Source organism: Helianthus annuus, chromosome 5, assembly GCF_002127325.2.
Source record: "Helianthus annuus cultivar XRQ/B chromosome 5, HanXRQr2.0-SUNRISE, whole genome shotgun sequence".
In the NCBI taxonomy this organism is placed as follows: Eukaryota; Viridiplantae; Streptophyta; class Magnoliopsida; order Asterales; family Asteraceae; genus Helianthus; species Helianthus annuus.
Genome location: NC_035437.2, coordinates 146113516 through 146133907, shown reverse-complemented (window position 1 = coordinate 146133907; position 20392 = coordinate 146113516). Strand labels below are relative to the sequence as shown.

Below are 20392 nucleotides of genomic sequence, written 5' to 3'. Positions count from 1 at the left end.
ATATTAGAATATGTGGTATGGGGCGGGGGTTGTGTCGTGGGTTGGGTACAAACGCCCAAGTCACCACCCCGGGTGAGCTTGGGCTTCGGCGTGGCCCCTTGGGCGGGGGTTTCAGCCCGGGCGTTGGGCGGGGCTATCAAAATGACATGGTTGGATCTCATTGGCCAAGACAAGTAGCCGTTTGGGCTAGCCGTTTGCCAACAGCTATGTGTTTAAAAAAAGATTTAGGAAATATTAGAATATGAGGTATGGGGTATGGGGCGGGGGTTGTGGCGTGGGTTGGGTACAAATGCCCAATTCACCACCCCGGGTGGGTTGGGTTTCGGCGTGGCCCCTTGGGCAGGGGTTTCAGCCCGGGCGTTGAGCGGGGCTATCAAGATGACATTGCGGGATCTCATTGGCCAAGACAAGTAGCCGTTTAGGCTAGCTGTTGGCCAACGACTATGTGTTTAAAAAAAAAGATCTAGGAAATATTAGAATATGGGGTATGGGGCGGGGGTTGTGGCGTGGGTTGGGTACAAACGCCCAAGTCACCACCTCGGGTGGGCTTGGGTTTCCGCGTGGCCCCTTAGGCGGGGGTTTCAGCCCGGGCGTTGGGCGGGGCTATCAAGATGACATGACGTGATCTCATTGGCCAAGACAAGTAGCCGTTTGCCAACGGCTATGTGTTTAAAAAAAATCTAGGAAATATTAGAATATGTGGTATGGGGCGGAGGTTGTGTCGTGGGTTGGGTACAAACGCCCAAGTCACCACCCCGGGTGAGCTTCGGTTTCGGCGTGGCCCCTTGGGCGGTGGTTTCAGCCCGGGCGTTGGGCGGGGCTATCAAAATGACATGGTTGGATCTCATTGGCCAAGACAAGTAGCCGTTTGGGCTAGCCGTTTGCCAACAGCTATGTGTTTAAAAAAAGATTTAGGAAATATTAGAATATGAGGTATGGGGAATGGGGCAGAGGTTGTGGCGTGGTTTGGGTACAAATGCCCAAATCACCACCCCGGGTGGGTTGGGTTTCGGCGAGGCCCCTTGGGCGGGGGTTTCAGCCCGGGCGTTGAGCGGGGCTATCAAGATCACATTGCGGGATCTCATTGGCCAAGACAAGTAGCCGTTTAGGCTAGCTGTTGGCCAACGGCTATGTGTTTAAAAAAAAGATCTAGGAAATATTAGAATATGGGGGTTGTGGCGTGGGTTGGGTACAAACGCCCAAGTCACCACCCCAGGTGGGCTTGGGTTTCGGCGTGGCCCCTTAGGCGGGGGGTTTCAGCCCGAGCGTTGGGCGGGGCTAGCAAGATGACATGACGGGATCTCATTGGCCAAGACAAGTAGTCGTTTGTGCGAGCCGTTTGCCAACGGCTATGTGTTAAAAAAAATCTAGGAAATATTAGAATATGGGGTATGGGGTTGGGGTTGTGTCGTGGGTTGGGTACAAACGCCCAAGTCACCACCCCGGGTGGGCTTGGGTTTCGGCGTGGCCCCTTGGGCGGGGGTTGTATTTGAGGGTAAAAATCGGTGAATACCGGTGCCGAACCGGTACCGAAAATACGTGACGTTTTAGTTTGAGTTACTTTTTGTTATTTGACATGTTTTGTCATTCTTATAGAACGATTTGGTTTAGCGCGCCGCAACGCGCGCGCATAGTAAACAACTAGTTATATAAACAAAAGAATAATATCTCATATAGATCAAAATGTGGTTATTATAAACCTTTAACCCAATTAAAAAGTATCAACCTAACGTAGTCTTCCCACAAATCAAACGAATATACCAATAATTGTCCCTTAACCCAACTCAAATTCTTAACAATCCCCTTATTTTTTTCACATTTACACTAAGGCCCTATAACTTTATTCAAGCTTTAAATTTGGATGTTACATCATCTAAACTATGGATGACAAAGAATCTGAACATAAACAAGAAAAATCAAAGAAAACTCGAGATATTTGGGATGGGTATTTGGATATGAAAGTGAGTATGGCTTAGTTTTATAAATTTTGACAGACAGGCTTGAAATGAGAATGGGGTTGAATGATACCCAAGAGGTTACCTTAATATATTACTATATATATATTTTTTTAAAATGTAATAAATAGAATATTAAAGTTGCTAGAAACTTACAATTATTCAAATTACAGAATTGTTAGAAGTGTAGTATATTCAAGTAATGAGTGCAATATCACGATTTAGGTAATGGACCCAATAGGTACTTTTACTACATAAGATCATAAACAAGTATACCCGATACCATGAGTATTTTAGTAATTGGTTGTTGATGGGTATTAGACATGTTTTTATTATCAATAGTTGGCTGTGATTATCAAAACTGTCTCATCATCGATCCGCTGTCATCCATAAATTCTAAACGAGCCAAACAACTGACAAGTTATTAAGTCATAAACAGGCTAAACATGTCATAAACGTGTTGGCAGATTATACCAAATAAGTTAAACAAGTTAACCTTCCAAGATATATTTTTTCACGCTTACTCTAAGCGTGTTAAAGAGACAAACATTTTAACTAAACAAACTAAGCGTGTCAACTAGAACAACACAGTCTGTTTACTTGTTTCCCGTTTACTTTAAACAAGTTAAACATATCAACCCCACAACACAACATACTTATCAAACAAGTCACGCAAAACTGGTTATTTCCGTATCGTATTTCTTTCTTCAATCAAACAACATCAATCAATCTTGAGTGGAGTCTAGCTTTCAACAAGTCATCTAGAGACATTAAAACCTTCTAGTACTAGTCAAAACATTTGGTCTCAAGAAAACGAGTAAGTAATCAATAATATCCATATAAAGATCCAACAATGGATTTCTGTACACATTTTGTCTGGTCTGCTTCCTCAACGCTTCCTCCACCCCACCCACTACCCCTACCCACCCCCCCTCTATTACACACTCAGGTGTCTGAACGCGACAACATAACGAATCGCACTCTTTTATGCGCGTGTTAAACATTTCTTCCAGATCCAAACACAACTAATAATACGTTAAATTATAAGATCAGATCTGCCCACAAGATTCTATCAATTGGTTTCCACAATGATATGATATTAGGGTTCTTAGTGATCCAGTTCAATTGGGTTCTTTTTTGGGTATTTTAACCTTGAACTGTAGGAAAAATGGTTAATTTGTTATGGTTACTAGAAGATTTTGAGTTTATTTGAAGTGGGTTTGTGGGAAAATTGGGAATTTGGTGGAGGTGAAGGTTGCTTATGCTAATGCCTACCAAGTGTTCGACGAAATTCCGCTGAGGATTTAAGGGCTTTTTGTGTTTGGTGTTAAGAAGGTATGCAGCTTTTTAGATTTTGTGTTTATTGCTAGTGATTGGTTCTTTACTTTCTTGCTATTTAGAGTAATTAATGATTTCCTTTTATATACTTTTTACTTGGATATTTTTCAGCTAAAATTAGCAATTTATGATTATGCTTTATATGATTTAGTTCTTTTATTGTTTTTACTGTTTTAAATGATTCATAATTGTTCATAGAATGTTTAAATTCTTTAGCCTGTATTGTGGGTTGGATGATTTTTGATCTTGTTGTAAGATACATGAGGTAATGATTGTTTCTGTTGTATATTAATGTTATTATGTCTGTTACCATTTTGTAGAAAAATGGCAACACCAGTTGAACCACCAAACGGTGTCGGAACAGAAGGAAAGCACTATTTTTCTATGTGGCAGGCGTTGTTCGAAATCGATACCAAATACGTACCCATCAAGCCCATTGGCCGAGGTGCTTATGGAATAGTTTGCTCGTCTGTTAACCGTGAAACGAACGAAAAGGTTGCGATAAAGAAGATTCATAACGCGTTTGATAACCGTATTGATGCTCTAAGGACTTTACGTGAACTTAAACTTCTTCGTCATCTTAGACATGAAAATGTTATTGCTTTAAAAGACGTCATGGTGCCGGTCCACAGAAGAAGTTTTAGAGATGTTTATTTGGTTTATGAGCTTATGGATACCGATTTGCATCAGATTATTAAATCATCGCAGGCGCTTACAAATGATCACTGCCAGTATTTCCTCTTTCAGGTATGTTGGTTCTCGGGATAGATGTTTAAGTGTTTGGAAAATTCTTATTATTCAAAATATTTATGGATAGAATGAAAAAAGAAATGTAAGCATTATGTGAAATGAAAGTAAAGATCTTTCAAATTAGGGTAAAAAGGGTAAATAGGGGATTTTGGTTTATCCTTACACTCTCAGTTCTGTTGCAGTTGGTTGAAACTGATTATTTCACCTCTAAATAGTCAAAATTCATAAGCAGAATCAGTTTACCCTAATATTTAAAACAAGTTGCAACATTTTCATTTCATATTAGGTAGTAGGGGTGAGCAGAAAACGGAAAAAACCGAACCAAAACCGGAAAAAACTGAACCTTACAAAAAAGCGAAAAAAACTGAACCTAAATTTACAGTTTGGTTATGGTTTTGCATTCAATGAAAACCGAAAAAACCGAACCGAACCGATAACCTAAAAAATCATTTTTTAAAACCGAACCGATAACCTAAAAAATAACTTTTTTAATGTTTGTTATATATATTGATTTAGGAATTATTAGTTTTATTCTTGAATGTTAAGTATTTATAATAAAAAGGTTACATTTTTATTAATTTTTTGAAATGAAGTATACATTGACTACAAGAAATAACAAAATTTAACTTAAAAAATAAATGATTTTCAAAGTATTAAAGAAGGAAATGTCTTAATAAAAACTATGGAGAACCATAAAAATAGATTAGAAAATTAGGTTTATGTGAACAATGTTAATTGAAAAGGTTAAACATAGCTTAAATGTAAATATCTAAGAAAGATTCTTAAATTTTGGATTATACAAAACCGAAAGTTTGTAACTTTGTGAATTTTGAAAATAACACGAATTTATTTCTTAGTTGTTGCGCGGGCTTAAGTATCTCCACTCAGCAAACATTCTCCACCGTGACTTAAAGCCCGGAAACTTACTCATAAACGCAAATTGCGACCTAAAAATATGTGATTTCGGGCTTGCACGAACCAGAAGCGGTAAAGATCAGTTCATGACAGAGTACGTGGTGACCCGTTGGTACCGGGCCCCAGAGCTTCTTCTATGCTGTGACGATTACGGTACCTCAATTGACGTTTGGTCTGTCGGGTGCATCTTCGCTGAACTTCTCGGTAGAAAACCGTTGTTTCCCGGTACAGAATGTCTTAACCAATTACGATTAATTATAAACATTCTCGGAAGCCAACGAGAAGAGGAGATCGAGTTTATTGACAACCCGAAAGCTAGAAAGTTCATAAAGTCGTTACCGTTTACACAAGGGACTCCGTTTTCTCGACTGTATCCTCACGCGCATCCGTTAGCGGCTGATTTATTGCAAAAGATGCTCGTTTTTGATCCTTCGAAGAGAATTAGTGTGACGGAAGCACTTAACCATCCTTACATGTCGTCACTTTACGACCCGAGATGTGATCCACCCGTTCACGCTCCATTGGATATGGATATAGATGAGGATTTAGGGGAAGACGTGATAAGAGAAATGATGTGGAAAGAGATGCTTCATTATCATCCCGAAGTCGCTGCTACCTCTGAATGATAGGTAATATTTCTCGGTTTCTCACTACCATTGGATTTTCATGTTTGGACTATCTTTTTATTTGGTCTTTCAGTCTAATAAGTACCATAAATGTATTATGTTTTATAAACAATTTGATTCGACGAGCTTGTTATCGGCTCTGTTGTATATACGCGTGTTGTTGTTGTTTTACTGACTCTCTTTCATCCAAGAGTAATGCTGCTTCTTGGATTTTTGTCATTGTTGTACCTGTAAACTAGTTATGGATACTTGAGGATGATTTAATGCTTGTTATTCGCAATAATGCTCTGAATTTTGTATGTTTTGAAGTAAATATTTATGGGATGTGCTTGAAATAATACCCAGAATGTATTGTGTTGCAGGGAATAGTGGGACTAACCCATTAGTTTATATGAAATAATACATCTTGTCTCACCTTCGATGCGGTAATTTTTTTGGTGTCAAGCCACGCCATGCCGCATGACTGCAGGGGTGGTTCTAGGGGGTGCTTGGGATACCCTTCAACTTTCTTGGCTAAGTGCAATTTTTCTCTCTCTCCGTTTTATGTAGATCCGTCACAGTATATACTGATTTTTTTTTCTTTCTAAATCCGCTACAGTAAACACTGAATTTTCTTTTGGTATACCCTTGAATGCTTCTTCTAGATCCGCCACTGATGACTCGGTCTACATAGAAAGACTTTCCGTACAAGCACATGTACTATGTGGTGTGGGCATTTCACACCAACCATCTTCTAAAATAGTAATAACAATAAGCTAGGATGGATCCATATGCCCATTTATGATTTTATTATATGGTGCTCTTGAAGCATTCTAGAGGAGCCACGAGCCACTGTGTGATATGTTGACACCGCCGGTCCGCCACGTGTAGTTCCATGGCATTAATGACTTAATGATGTGCATATGGAAACCCTCAATCAGTGACATGCTCGGGTAACATAATACTGAAATAAACCACGCTTCTATGTGCCACATCATAATGATATATTAGGAACCATGTAATAGGACATGCGACAATGAGTACAAATCAAAGTAACTTATAAATGTATCAAGTTCGAATATCAAGTGATGCATATTATAATATCAAGCGAGTATCAAACGTCATGTCGGATCAAGTGGTCAGTCATTGTAGATGTGTAAGAATTCGTATCTTGAGTAGTAGATTAGGAAAGATATAGCAGAATAAGATTGTATAATAAGTTAACGCCGCTTTTGTCGTGTTTTAATATGGTGATTAACAATGACTGGGTTGTTAGAATGATTACAATTTATGTTTCAAATGGTTTCTGTATCTTTGCTACTCAAAATTCACCCTATAACGTATAGCTACATCTTACCAAATAAGAACATGACAAAATCACTTATAAATTTTCAATAGGACATTTTAAAATAAAACATCTAGTTTATCTTTAAAATCAAATAAGAGCATGACAAAATCACTTATAAATTTTCAATAGGACATTTTAAAATAAAACATCTAGTTTATCTTTAAAATCAAATAAGAACATGACAAAATCACTTATAAATTTTCAATAGGACATTTTAAAAGAACATGACAAAATCACTTATAAATTTTGAATAGGACATTTTAAAATAAAACACCTAGTTTATCTTTAAATTTTGTAAGTAAATAATTAGAGTTAATTGTCAAAATCGTCCCTGAGGTTTGGGCATGTTTGCCATTTTCGTTCAAAATGATTTTTTTTGTACCAAATAACCCCCCACGTTTGTAACTTTTTGTCATTTTCATCCAAATGCCTAACTGGGTTAGAAACAACCGTTTGATGAGGGTTTTTTTTTTAATGAAATTTCACAAGTACAAGGCTTGAAATATAATTTCTTTTTAAACTCTAACTTTATAAAAGTAAAGATTCACACGTGAATTGCATGATCTTTAGAAACAACCGTTAATTCCTAAGTGATATGAGTACCTCGTTTGACTATTGGAGACAGTGCTGAAGTAGATTTCCCTTCCTGGCCTATAAGTTTGATAAATTATTGTAATAAAGATTAAATAATCATTTAGAAAATATGTAGTTAAGGTAGCTTATAACTAGTTTAACTTTTTTTTTTTTTTTTTAAAACAAAGCTATGTAGACTAACCCTCAAAATTTACAGGAAGGTATACAAAAGCCAAACACAAACCAACGTCTTCCTTGGACAAAATATACTTAGTCGTGCCGGTTAACACCAAGACAAAGTCTCTGTCAAGATAGCATAATTACAGAATATACTAAAAACGCATGGTAAAAAAATTAATATAACGGTGCTAGTAGAAACTATAATAGTTGAAATAAGGTGCAAAGTGCAAACCCTGTGTCTTTATTCTCACGCAACCATTCAAATTTGCTTGGTCCTTCTTTTCCACCAAAGTACACACCTACCCCACTAATGGTATTTCCTTCTATAATATCTCCAACTATTTGGACGTTATTAACACGGTGGAGCTGCCAATAAAAAACAGTTAAGCCACTTGAGAATCATTCATATGATTCTTCGGTGAGTAAATAAAAATAACATAATTAATTAAAAACCACCGAGAACACACCAGGTTTTATATAATCGGTGATTGCATATTGAGGTTCTCCTTTGGTTCCTTCATCTGTTACAGGAGTGTAAATATAAACTAGACATGAATCAACGTCTTCTAGAGTCGATTGATATTCTTCATTTTCTGCACCGACAATTACCACCAGGACTACTATTGTAACTATTCCATCTTCTCCTTAACCAACTGGAAATTAAGAAATCATAATGATGGCCAACTAGAGTAATTAATTGTTAAAGTTAGAGTTTAAAAAGAAATTACATTTCAGGCCTTGTACTTGTGAAACTAAAAAAAAAAAACCTCATCAAACGGTTGTTTCTAACCCAGTTAGGCATTTGGATGAAAATGACAAAAATTTACAAACGTGAGGGGCTATTTGGTACAAAAAGTCATTTTGGACGAAACTTGCAAACATGCCCGAACCTCAGGGACGATTTTGGCAATTAACTCAAATAATTATTAAGCCAATTATGTAGTTTCGAAAGATTCTGAAAGAGTTAAATGCCATTTTAGTCCCTGTGGTTTGTGTCATTTTGCCAGTTTAGTTCAAAGGTTTGAAACGTTGTCATTTTAGTCCAAATAGTTTCAAACGTTGCCATTTTAGTCCACTAGGTTAACTCTATCCATTTTTTATGTTAGCTAAAAGGGCAGTTCGGTCATTTTATATAGCGGAATTGCCCTTCTAGTTATAAGAATTACATATAAAATGACCGAAAAGCACTTTTAGTTAACATAAAAATGAATGGAGTTAACCCAGTGGATTAAAATGGCAACGTTTAAAGCTATTTGAACTAAAATGACAACGTTTCAAACCTTTAGACTAAACTGACAAATAGCCCAAATCACATCCACTAAAATGACACTTAACTCTTTCTGAAATTTATTGAATCATTTATCAGTTCAACTCTATATCAGTTAAACTCTATGAAACGCTTAACTAGCATTGTTTATCAATTTTGGTCAACTTAATATGTTAAATATACTAATTCATATATGAAAATTATATAAAATATTTAGTTCACATAATTTATAATTTTTTTTTATAAACTAAGTGTTTAGATTATTTATATCGTTAAATTAAGTTTCAAAATATAGATCAAATTTCTATATATACATTACTCTTTAGAAAATATATATACAATTCAAGCTATTTTTTTCTACTTAATACATTGTGTTGTTATAAATATTATAAAAGAATAACTTGGGTTATTGTAGCGTCAGTCACACCGGAGCTACACTAATTTTTTTTTACTTTGAATCCAGGGGCGTACCTACCCTATGGGGTGGGTGGGTGGCCGCACCCGTTGAAAAGAAAAATTTACTGGTATTTTTTGCGAAAAATTCCGACCGCACCCCTTGGAAAATTCCGACCGCACCTCTTTGAAATTTTCGTCCGCACCCTTTAGAAAAATGTTAGGAATTTATATAAAAAAATTGTAAACATGGATTGAAACCCGACCCAATTATGTAAACAAGTTAGCCCACTAACCCCTTTATAAAACTTGAATTCATTCCATCAAGCCCAATAAGTTAATATCAATTCAAGCCCAACCCAAATACAACTTTGATTAAACAAAATTAGTCCAATTTACAAAAAAAAAAGACCCAATCGACTGCCAGCTTTGGTGCAACTCATGCCCTCCCTCTGCCTCACCTCACTTCCAGCGACCTGCGACACCCCCACCCCGACGTTGACTGCAACATTCCGGCAAATAATAACTTAATTCCGGGAACAAGTACATGTTTTGTTTTTTGTTATTTTAATGTTTATGTGATTTTGTTCAAGACTCATGAGATAATAGGATGGGTTAAAAAAATTTAAACTTTTATGTGTTTTGAGGTAATTTGGGGTTGTTCTAGTCTTTATAGGAAGAGTTTGTTGTCTCTTAATCTCTTATTGATTATATGATTCTAGTATAGGGTTTGAAAAGTTGAAATTTAAAACTTGAAAATTAAGGAATATTGATGGTTGAACACTCAAAGATTTTAGTTTGATGTTTTTTTCTTTTACATGACCCGACCCGAACCGAATTTTTTATTTATATATCTAGGCGGCCTAAAATTTTTAAAAATATTGCGTAACCCCCATAGAAAAATTTCTGGGTCCGCCACTGTTTGAATCCTGAACTTTCAGTTCTTAAACTTACATCCCCTTAGCTTTATAAAAACTTTATGAAATGTCATTTTGACCCCGCTTGAGTTTTAAGTGCTTATTTGTATATATGTATGTGTTGGTATAAATTCAAGTTGGTTTACTTTTCGATGTAAATTTTGTTGGGTCAAATATAATACGTTTTGTGCATATTTTTATTTACGTTTTCAGGTGGTCTACGTTTTGACCTAAACGTTGTTTGGGAACGAGTCGGGTCAAATATAATATGTTTTCATTAGACGGTATAAATTCAAGTTACTTTATGTTTCGACACCGCCGCATCGCGGTACCATCCTTTAACTTTAAAAAAAAACACTATTTTCTTACGTTTCGACGTAAGTTTTTTTCTAGGAAATAAGTCGGGTCAAATGTAAAACGTTTTCATGCTTACTTTTATGTACGATTTCAGTTGGTCTACGTTTTAACGTAAATTTTGTTCGGAAACGATAATACTTTTTCATTAGACAGTATAAATTCGTGTAGTTTACGTTTTGACGTTGGCGCAACTCGCAACACACAAACCAAATCTCGTGCCTAAAACTTGATCAAAGTCTCACCTAGATCAAAGCCCTGATACAAAACGAAATTGATATGAGGGGACGGATATTACAAATGGTATCAAATCCACTTCTGTTCTGTCTAGGATGTTGGGGCAAACCTCATCGAAGATGATGAGTCGTAAGGGGTGGTTGTGACACCTTAGGTGAACCACTCATCGTCAAAGATAGATACGAGTTGTTGATAACAAGATAACTACACATTTAAGCGTGTTGGGCCGGCGAACTTCTAGTTTAGTGATCGCGCCTTAGTTATCCTCTCGAGTTCGATTCTTGATATATATTTTACACATAATGAACCGATTTGACTCGATATATCATAAAATCATTCATATTTCAACAAGTTAACAGATTACATACTAGTTCAATAACAGCCCATTAGGTTCTTAATAATAAACATAAACATACACAAGATCTAGATATCACACTAATTAATCCTTCTGCAGTTCTTCCTTACTTCACCCTTGTTACCGGTAACCAGACGGATATTACCCATTCTAACCATGGATCGCGCGAAATGGTTAAAGAAAAGAGTGTGATCATCAGCAAAAGCCTTCACTAACTGCATAGTTTTTCCAAGTTTTCCAGACAAAAGCACTTGGTCTGAAGTAAGAAGACCTTTTCCAGACATGATGAGCTTGAAATACATGTTGTCGAATGTTATGGGTGATGCAAGATCTAGCGGTGAAATGTTGTTGTCACCGCCGGTTTTAGGGCATACGCCTTTCAAGTCATGGTAGTAGCTTCTTTCTAGAGTTGAATCGGGTTGGTTGTTTCCGTTTTGATTGTATAGTCGTTGCTTAAACGTCGTGCATCTCGCCATCCCTAATGTATGAGCTCCTGCAATAAAATTCAAAAAAAGAAATTCATATAAAAAACATAGTTTTTATACGCACTAATCGCACTATATAAAAAGAAAGCATGTTAAGGCGTTATTTTCATAAAATAACTAACCAGAAAGTGAGACTAGATCAACTTCGTTAAGGCCTTGACGTCGAAAAGATGTTACAAGATTTTGAATCGTTGAATTCGGTGGAGGAATGTTTTTGTTTGATCCGTTAAGACTGGCTTTTCTCGAGTCGCGTCTACCTAATGGTAATTCCCAATTCGGTCCACCACTCTGGTATATTTTTGACAGTTAAGTTAGTTAATTCTTGAAACGAAAAGGGTATTATAGTCAATAAAAATATGTTTCTAGTGCTTACTAGAACAGTGGAGCCTCGAGCGGCAAGGGCAAGAATGTCCGCACAAGAAACTGTCTGGGGACAAGCTTGTTCGAGTTTAGCTTTGATCTCATCAATCACTTCAAACCCGCGAATAGAATTCTTGTTTGGGACCGATTTCTTTTCGCTAGTAAATGTTGGATGATCATCCAACAGCACAGATGCATCACATCCCTGAAAGATCATAAAACTTTACAGCGTCTATCACGATAAAACATATTTAAAAAGTAATAAAAACTAATTAACCTGAACAAAACAGTCATGAAAATGAAGCCTGATCAAAGAAGCAGCCATTCTCGGGTCCTTAGAGATTGCGGTTTTAAGGACCGATATGACAATGTCGTTAGCTTGAGGGCAAGACTGACTGTAAAATCGCGGGGAGAGTCCAGAAAACCTTTGACCGCCAATAGGGCGGCTAACACCACCGACGCCACGACCACCGCGACCCCGCCCAAAGTTGAAGCCAGGGTAGCCTAAGCAGAAAGTGGAGGATGAGAGTAGAGTAAGTAGTGTGAAAGTGACATAGAGAAGTTTGAAAGAAGCCATTGAGGTTTAGGTTTGTGTGATTTGATTGCATGAAAGTGGGGAGGTATATATAGAGGTGGATCATGTGCAAAAACCAACTACTAATGTTACCAAATCTTCCAAATTGGGAAGTGGTTTTGGTTAGAGTTGCACCTGCTACAAAACACACATGCATGTGGACTGGATGCTGTGTTACTATGTCATCATCATTGACCAAATTTGTTAACTAATGGAGTGGATGAATATGTTGTTTTCTACATCAGTACAAAGGACAGAAAAACTGAATCTCTTGGACCAAGTCTGTGATGTGTTTTGGGTAATCCAAAGGTAGTCAAAAACGCGTTGTTAGGAACTCGGATCTTGTTTTTAACTTCAGACTGATGACTGGATTTTAATAATCCAAATTATAACTCATTGAATGATGACACTCCCAACTTTCACTTTCACTGCCAAGGGCAATCCCACTAGCATAATTATCAGAGTTACACTTGACCTCTTCTCGATTTTGCTCACGTTATGACTTATGAGCAAAATGGGGAAAAGGTACCTTCCTTGCGACCGAAATTGAGTGGAAATCAAACGTGAATCTATGATGATTATGCTAGTATGATTGCCCTTGACAACGAAAGTGAAAGTTAGGAGTGACATAAAACCAAACATGACATCATGTCAGAGATACATCTGCATGTTCACATGAACACGTACCAGTTAACCTGAAATTCTATTTCATTTTTTTTTTCATATCACAACTCTAAAATTACATATTTACGCTAAAAAGTGCAGATGTATAGACAATAATTGCGTCATTAGCTGTAAAGCCTGCATATCCTCTAGCCGTTTAGGTAGACCCAAAATACATCGAACAACAACAACAACAACAACAACAACAACAACAACAACAACAACAACAACAACAACAACAACAACAACCATACCCAGTAAATCCCACAAATAGCAAAGCTACTTATAGGGTCTGGGGAGGGTGGGATGTAGACAGACCTTGCCTCTATCCCTAGGGATAGAGAGGTTGCTTCCAAAGAGACCTTCGGCTCCAAAACGAACAACATACCAACACCCCAAGTCAAAGAACATAGAAATAAGAAGTCAGCAATACCAAGAAAGTTATCAGAGTGACGCAATATAATGTAAATCATGTATAATATCATACAACAACATTTGGGCATGAACACAGGAATGCAATCACCAGTAAGGTCACTTAAAGAATAAGAAAACCTACGTCCCTAAAATACACCTAATACCTTTCCGCAATATCCCCTAAAAGTCCTTAACCCTAATCCTACGTCTCCGCGCAGTCCTATCTTGGACCATGTCCTCAGAAAGATGCAACTCTAGTAGACCCAAAATACATCGCATTTAGCTATAAACATGTTCGTACAATAGACTTGAAATTGACTCATACCCGTTTGAACTAAACGCAAAACCACAAACTTCTTAAATTCGTGTCATGTCAGATATTACAATCTCTACCGGTCTGGCCCCAGAATAGGCAGGCTGCATATACACTCTGCAGGCTCTAACTTAAGCCAAGATTATGTTATTATTTCGGACAAACAATTTGGGAGTTTCTAACCGCTTCGGTTGGGGGCCGAAACCAATTTGTACACTCTACCTGTCTTTGTAGTCTACAAGTACGATCAGTGGTGCTAGACTCCCATAACGTACTTAAGCTGAAATCATTTTTAAATAATTAATAAATATAGTGAGACGACATTGTAGCTTCAAGATGACAAATATCAATACTATACATCTCCGAACGGAAGTTACAGCCACACTATACGATGCTACAAAGCCAAGTCAAAGTCAAAGCATGTGATTACCGAACGAAACTGTTGGTCTACACAAGCCAAGGTATATACTATATACAGATCATCTTTTAACTCTTCAAGGCTCTGTTGCAAGATATATTGTTGCTTTAAGTGTGTCTTTATAAATTATAACATATCATCTTCCAAAGAAACTGGAGACTGCGATACGCATGTTTGTCTCATCGGTGTCAATAGCCTCGCGAAACGAAGAGGAACGTGCCCTCTCACCAGTGTCCCGTTTTCTGTGTACTCCTAATAAAATGCAATTTCAAGAAAATGATTTTAAAAAATATGTCGGAAATAGTTTTAAAAAATGTTGAACATAATGCATACTCACAGTTCGTTCGACCATACCGACTTGATGTATGGTGCTGAGGAGTTCTCCTTTATCGAAAGGTACCAAAGCTTCCACCCATACCATACTATCCTGTTGATATATAAATATATATTTTATTCAGAAACTTAAATAAATAAAATATATACAAATAAAGCAAACACCTTCAATTTCTCCTGTACTGCGTTACAGAATTCGTCCAAACCACTGCCTTTAAGAGCAGATATGCAAATTGTATCTTCAAGATCCTTAGCTTTTTGCTTTATTTCCTCCGGATTGCTAGCCTTATCGACCTGTTTAAAAACAGATTCTTGAATTTTAAATTCTTCAATAAGTATGATAAAAGAAAAATAAAAAAGAATATCCAGCTTAGCTTCACCTTGTTCCACACCATCAATTTGGGAATTGAAGAAGCATCTAGTTCTGATAGAACCTTTTCTACCGCATCGATCTGCTGTTCCGCCAGTGGGTGGCTGCGATAAATAGTAATATTTCATTATAATGTAATACGTTTTATACAAAAACACGGATAATGATTGATGTGGTGATGGTGATGCCTACCTTATATCTATCACGTGCACTAGAAGGGATGACTCTGATATTTCCTCCAGTGTTGCTCGGAATGCTGCAACCTATAACAAGAAGTCAATTGACACAAAAAAAAAAAAAAAAAAAAAAAAAAACAAACTAGATACGTTTTGAACTTAACAAAAGAAATGAAACTCACTAGAGTTGTTGGTAGCTTTTGAATAAATCCGACAGTGTCTGTTAGCAGAAACTCCTTTCCGTTCTTCATCTGGAGTATAATGCATTAACAAGATTTGAAAAAAATATATATCAATAATATATAAAATGAAAAAAATGAAATAAAAATTGTAATATGAGGTTTTACCAAAAGAATTACCAACCTGTACCCTCCGTGTGGTTGGATCAAGTGTTGCAAATAACCGATCCTCAGCAAGAACATCAGCCCCTGTCAACTGATTTAAAAGTGTACTCTTTCCAGCATTCGTGTATCCAACCTATATAAATATAAGCGTGTCAAGCAATTGAAAATACCGAAGAAATTTTTTTTTGAGTCGGTTCTTTATTCCTACCAGTGACACAACTGGCACGGGTACTGAAAGGCGTCTTGTCCGATATTGCTTTCTATGTTTCCGAACAGATTCCAAATCTTTTCTAAGAACACCAATCTGTCACAGATTAAAAAAACTGCATGTCACGCAAAACACATAAAAAATGATTTATATTTAATAAAAATATTGTAGAAAAAGTTGCTTACTTGAGTGCGTAAAATACGTTTATCCACTTCAATTTGTTTCTCTCCCATACCTTTGACTTTTCCTCCGGATTGACGTTCAAGATGTGTCCACATCTTTGTTAGTCTTGGTAACTGGTACTCCATTTGTGCCAATGCAACCTGAAAATTAATTTAAATATCAATTTATGATAAAACTTATATATAAAAGATAGTTTAAGGTAAATTATATCATATTACCTGTAGAGAAGCTTCACGTGTTGCTGCTCGCTGGTCGAATATATCAAGAATGAGAGCAGTACGATCACACACTCTAACGTTTCCACCAAATGCCTTTTCCAAATTACGTAATTGACTGCACTTTCATTCAATTCAAATATAATTATTGCTGAATACGCCATGGGTATCATGTTTTATGCCAATTATGACACGTGTCAATGTGTTATTGGTTGCAAGTAGGAAACTTTTGCGCCAATGTCTAATCAGCCAAACGTGGCTACGTTTTACGCAAAATGGTCCATGTGTCTATCATTGACCGAGTTTCCTTTTGTTAAAATTTTTGTAATTGTCAAATTGGAAAACATTTAAAAAAAAATAGCAACGGCTATTTTGAATTTTTGATATTATATTCAGTCAAAATGGGTAATTTTCCAATATAAATAACATGAATTTAAAAAATTAAAAAAGTTTTGCCAGCTGGCTAATGGACTAACCCTGGAGAGAGTTCATCATCAAATATTACAGTCTCGACAGCATAAGCATTAATTGCAGCTTTAATTTCTGCAACCTTGCCAGATCCAATATATGTCCTTGGGTTTGGAGTAGATAGTCTGCATCATCAAATATAAAAACAACTGTCTTAACACACACATATATATATGATATGGACATACACATACCAACAAAAGTAAAATAATTATTAGAAAAAAAATGAAAAATAAATGTTACATACTTTTGATAAGTGGAATCAACAACCATGAGTCCAGCAGTATCAGCTAACTGGGCCAGTTCTTTGAGTGACTCTTCAATGGTGAATAACTCCTCGGTTTCATCTTTACGTGCAACACCTACAAGGTAGGCTTTCTCTTCAAAAACCTGATAATGGTAACTAATTTTCAACAACGAATTGCGACATGTGCATAAGAAATATTTATCTTTATCACGTTTGAAACTACTTAATGTTAACTAGTCCGGTTCAGCCTGTTCGGGCAGTTTATCAACACCCCTGCTCTATAGCACCAAAAGACGATACTTAGTAAATACTTTACGCGAAAAGCACCTTCCTTTTTTGAACCCGTTTTAAAGATATAGATTAGTCAAGAAGTGATCACTTTTTCCCCATTTTGCATTCATATAAGGTGATAAATATTCTAAGGGAATCAACAGTACAGTACATCCAGAGTTAAAAACAACAATTTTTTTAGTGTCCCAAATAAATATAAAGTTCCCTTTTACAACAAAGTTTCAAACCAAAATATAACTTATCTTTAGCTAGGTAGAATACACAAAAGAGTTACAGATGGAAGAAATTAGACATGAAAGTGAATATTAGAGTTCAGCTCCGTTTACGTTCTTTCAATTAATAAACGAACGAACACGAACGTCACGTTAGTTCACCTGTGTTCATGGACGTTCGGTGATGCTGTTGTTGATGTTCGTTCATTTACGTTCGTTTCCTTTCATTCATGTTCGTTTATTTACGTTCGGTCTATGTTCCCGAGTCTCATTTAACAGGGGGAGGGGAGGGAAAATTTTCTCTCCTAATCTCTCCAATTTGGGAGAATGAATATATGGTCATATTTAGTCATATTTTCTTCCCTTTTCCCTCCTTTTCCCCCTGTTAAATGAAACTCGGGAACACGGTTTTTCATATTTTCATCTCTTTTCCATCCCCCCCCCACCCACTGTTAAATGAGACTCGGGAACAGTAAAGGTTTTTTATATTCTTTACTCTTTTAACTTTTAGTTTATTAACCTAACATTTACACATTTTCTAATAAGTGTTCATTTATGTTCTTTTATAAAACTCACACAACATTATCAGTTCCTTAATGAATTAACACGAACAACAATGTCCATTAACCACTTAAAAACGAACATGAACAAGGCCTGTTCGATTAACCTTTGATTGTAAACTGAAACGAAATTATCACAAATTCAATTGAACAAAATGATAACCTAAAAACAATTCAAAGCTTAAACAAATTTACAAACCTCTCTGCCGTTACGCAGCTTGAACCGACTATTCTCTCCATCCTCTTCACTATCAATCACTTTCTTCTTCACAAACTTCTTCGTCGGAACACTCGCCGGAGCAATTCCGGCGTCCTCCACAGCATCCACACCGTCGTCTGTATCCGGCGATTGAACCTCCGTACCGTCATCGGTAGGTGATAAAACTCCTTCTAAAACCCTAATTGATGGATTGAATCGACGGTGACGGTCCTTTCGAACATTATTATTGTTGTAATTTTGTATAGAACTACTGGTTGTGAAATTAGGGCTCCGATTGAGTTCGAATTGGGGGAAGATAGAGAAAGGTTTGATTACTGGATGGAAGCATAAACTCATTATAGTCAATTAATGGAGGATTTGAAGCGATTTTTGGGGGTTTTCTTTCAGTTTATCATGGTCGACGGTTGCAACATCTTAACGATGTTTCTGGAGGATGCATTTTGCGCCTTCAAGTTTTTGCTATTGTTTTCTATAGCCCTCGTTCTTTGAAATTTATGCCCTTTGCACCTTGAAGTTTTTGTTATTGTTTTTTATGCATTTAATTTTGAAGGTTTAATAAAGTAGATGAAATGAGAAACATATTGTTTGTGATTGAGGACAAATGTATTAAGGTTTGCGTTTAGAGAATATGGATAGAGATTCGAAAGAACACAATGGATATGCACAGGAAATGTTATATTTTTTTTTGGTGAGAGGATCATTGTCTCGGATCATCAAGTAGACACATACATATGGTGTTTGGCGCCAATCTCAATCGTCACAACCGATGGGCATGTCGGTTGACAGATAACTGCACTAACAATTGTCTTTTAACTAATCTAATCCTATGAAGTCTTAAGGTAAATTAATACATAAGAGCATCCCCAATATGGGTGTTTTTTTTATGTTTTTCATGATGCCAAGGTGGCATTGCCCTACCAATCACAAACATTCTCTCTCTTGCCCCATTTCTATCACCTAAAAACAACACTCTCTCTCCTCTCTCCTCCCTCCCTCTCACAACACCTTTCTCTCTCCTTAAATACATGTTTTTCACTACATACATCACCACTCCTTCTCTCCTTCACCTCACACTCTCTCGCATCCACCTCACTTTTCTCTCTCCTTCAAAACACTCAAATACACCTTATTGGAGATGCTCTAAGCATCAGGCTACTGGGTATGCGGACCGTCCCGGAGCGTCCAGGAACGGCGCCGCCCACTACACCATGCCGCCCCCTCCGTCCTCGTCTTCAACGTCGAGAACAAGACGTTGGAGCCGGTCCATGTGAAGACAAAAAACGTGGCGACCGAGGCTATTTTTGACCGTTAAATAAAAAAAATAATTTTACTATTAAAAAAAACGGTCACTTTCAAACAATATATAAAATTCAAACCATTTTTCACCTCCATTCACCATTTTAACCCCTTTTCTCATCTCTCTCCTTTATTTTTTATAAAACATCTTCCACTTTTATAAACTTCTATTCTACCATGGATCCCTTCAACAACCTGAACGTCCCGAACGTCCCCAACAACCCGAACAATCCCAACAACCCGACCCAACCGAATGTTTTATCGGTTCCGGGATATTATCCGACGATCGAACCGAACCAATTCTCTCAATATTCGTCAAACGCCTTTGCCGCATTCCAACACTCACCGAACCAATTCTCTCAATTCTCTCAAAATCAAGCCCTTCAACAATTGATGATGTGGGGTGCTTTTAATCTCCAACCGAACCCAACGCAACCCGTTCAACCCCAACCGAACCCGACGCAACCCGTTCCACCCGAACGATCCGAACCCGACGAGGATGTGGAAGTTGTACCCGAAACCCAACCGCAAAAAGAAAAATACAAACGAAGAAAAGGCAAGCATGTGGTGGGTGAGCAACCGTCCAAACCAAAGGCGAAACCGTGGACGCCAATCGAATAAGAAGCCTTAGCTAAGGCTTACATAGGCACGCCTACACACCCGACAAAAGGTTGGTAGAAGTAACTTTTTTTTAAGTTTATATTTTTTAGAATTAGTTTTTTATTTTTTGTAACATATTTTTAGTAACATATTTTATAGGTAATAATTAAACGGGTGACGGGTTTTGGAAGGCGGTTTTGGCGAAGTTCCTTGGGCTAATGGACCAAGGCCCGTATCGAGATATCGACTCAGTGT

General features: G+C 37.1%; 3 protein-coding genes across 3 annotated transcripts; 1 reads left to right on the top strand and 2 right to left on the bottom strand.

Moving 5' to 3' along the window:
- The first annotated feature begins 2761 nt into the window (after window positions 1-2761).
- On the top strand, window positions 2762-5876 carry LOC110941424 (mitogen-activated protein kinase homolog NTF3). Its single transcript, XM_022183059.2, has 3 exons — window positions 2762-3290; window positions 3614-4040; window positions 4901-5876. The coding sequence occupies exons 2-3, from the start codon at window positions 3618-3620 to the stop codon at window positions 5582-5584; spliced, it is 1107 nt and encodes a 368-aa protein (XP_022038751.1). The 5' UTR covers window positions 2762-3290; window positions 3614-3617; the 3' UTR covers window positions 5585-5876.
- A 5272-nt stretch (window positions 5877-11148) lies between these two features.
- LOC110941423 (peroxidase 9) lies at window positions 11149-12636 on the bottom strand. The gene is made up of 4 exons (XM_022183058.2): window positions 12310-12636; window positions 12046-12237; window positions 11795-11960; window positions 11149-11680 (listed from the first exon to the last, which is right to left on the bottom strand). The coding sequence occupies exons 1-4, from the start codon at window positions 12607-12609 to the stop codon at window positions 11268-11270; spliced, it is 1071 nt and encodes a 356-aa protein (XP_022038750.1). The 5' UTR covers window positions 12610-12636; the 3' UTR covers window positions 11149-11267.
- Window positions 12637-14271: 1635 nt separating this feature from the next.
- Window positions 14272-18658, bottom strand: LOC110941422 (GTPase HflX). The gene is made up of 13 exons (XM_022183057.2): window positions 18221-18658; window positions 16959-17101; window positions 16720-16836; window positions 16247-16361; window positions 16031-16168; window positions 15846-15941; window positions 15657-15770; window positions 15476-15544; window positions 15310-15380; window positions 15128-15221; window positions 14913-15041; window positions 14752-14841; window positions 14272-14666 (listed from the first exon to the last, which is right to left on the bottom strand). The coding sequence occupies exons 1-13, from the start codon at window positions 18575-18577 to the stop codon at window positions 14541-14543; spliced, it is 1659 nt and encodes a 552-aa protein (XP_022038749.1). The 5' UTR covers window positions 18578-18658; the 3' UTR covers window positions 14272-14540.
- Between the last annotated feature and the right edge of the window lie 1734 nt (window positions 18659-20392).

What these genes read in the sequence shown, in the direction of transcription:
- LOC110941424 (XM_022183059.2), top strand. Translation starts at nt 3,618, where the DNA reads ATGGCAACACCAGTTGAACCACCAAACGGTGTCGGAACAGAAGGAAAG. An exon ending in GCCAGTATTTCCTCTTTCAG is followed by an intron (nt 4,041 to 4,900) that starts GTATGTTGGTTC and finishes TTTATTTCTTAG; the next exon opens with TTGTTGCGCGGGCTTAAGTA.
- LOC110941423 (XM_022183058.2), bottom strand. Translation starts at nt 12,609, where the DNA reads ATGGCTTCTTTCAAACTTCTCTATGTCACTTTCACACTACTTACTCTA. An exon ending in CTCGAGGCTCCACTGTTCTA is followed by an intron (nt 11,961 to 12,045) that starts GTAAGCACTAGA and finishes AAAATATACCAG; the next exon opens with AGTGGTGGACCGAATTGGGA. An exon ending in TGATCTAGTCTCACTTTCTG is followed by an intron (nt 11,681 to 11,794) that starts GTTAGTTATTTT and finishes ATTTTATTGCAG; the next exon opens with GAGCTCATACATTAGGGATG.
- LOC110941422 (XM_022183057.2), bottom strand. Translation starts at nt 18,577, where the DNA reads ATGAGTTTATGCTTCCATCCAGTAATCAAACCTTTCTCTATCTTCCCC. An exon ending in AACGTATTTTACGCACTCAA is followed by an intron (nt 15,942 to 16,030) that starts GTAAGCAACTTT and finishes AATCTGTGACAG; the next exon opens with ATTGGTGTTCTTAGAAAAGA. An exon ending in AAAAGCTACCAACAACTCTA is followed by an intron (nt 15,381 to 15,475) that starts GTGAGTTTCATT and finishes TTCTTGTTATAG; the next exon opens with GTTGCAGCATTCCGAGCAAC.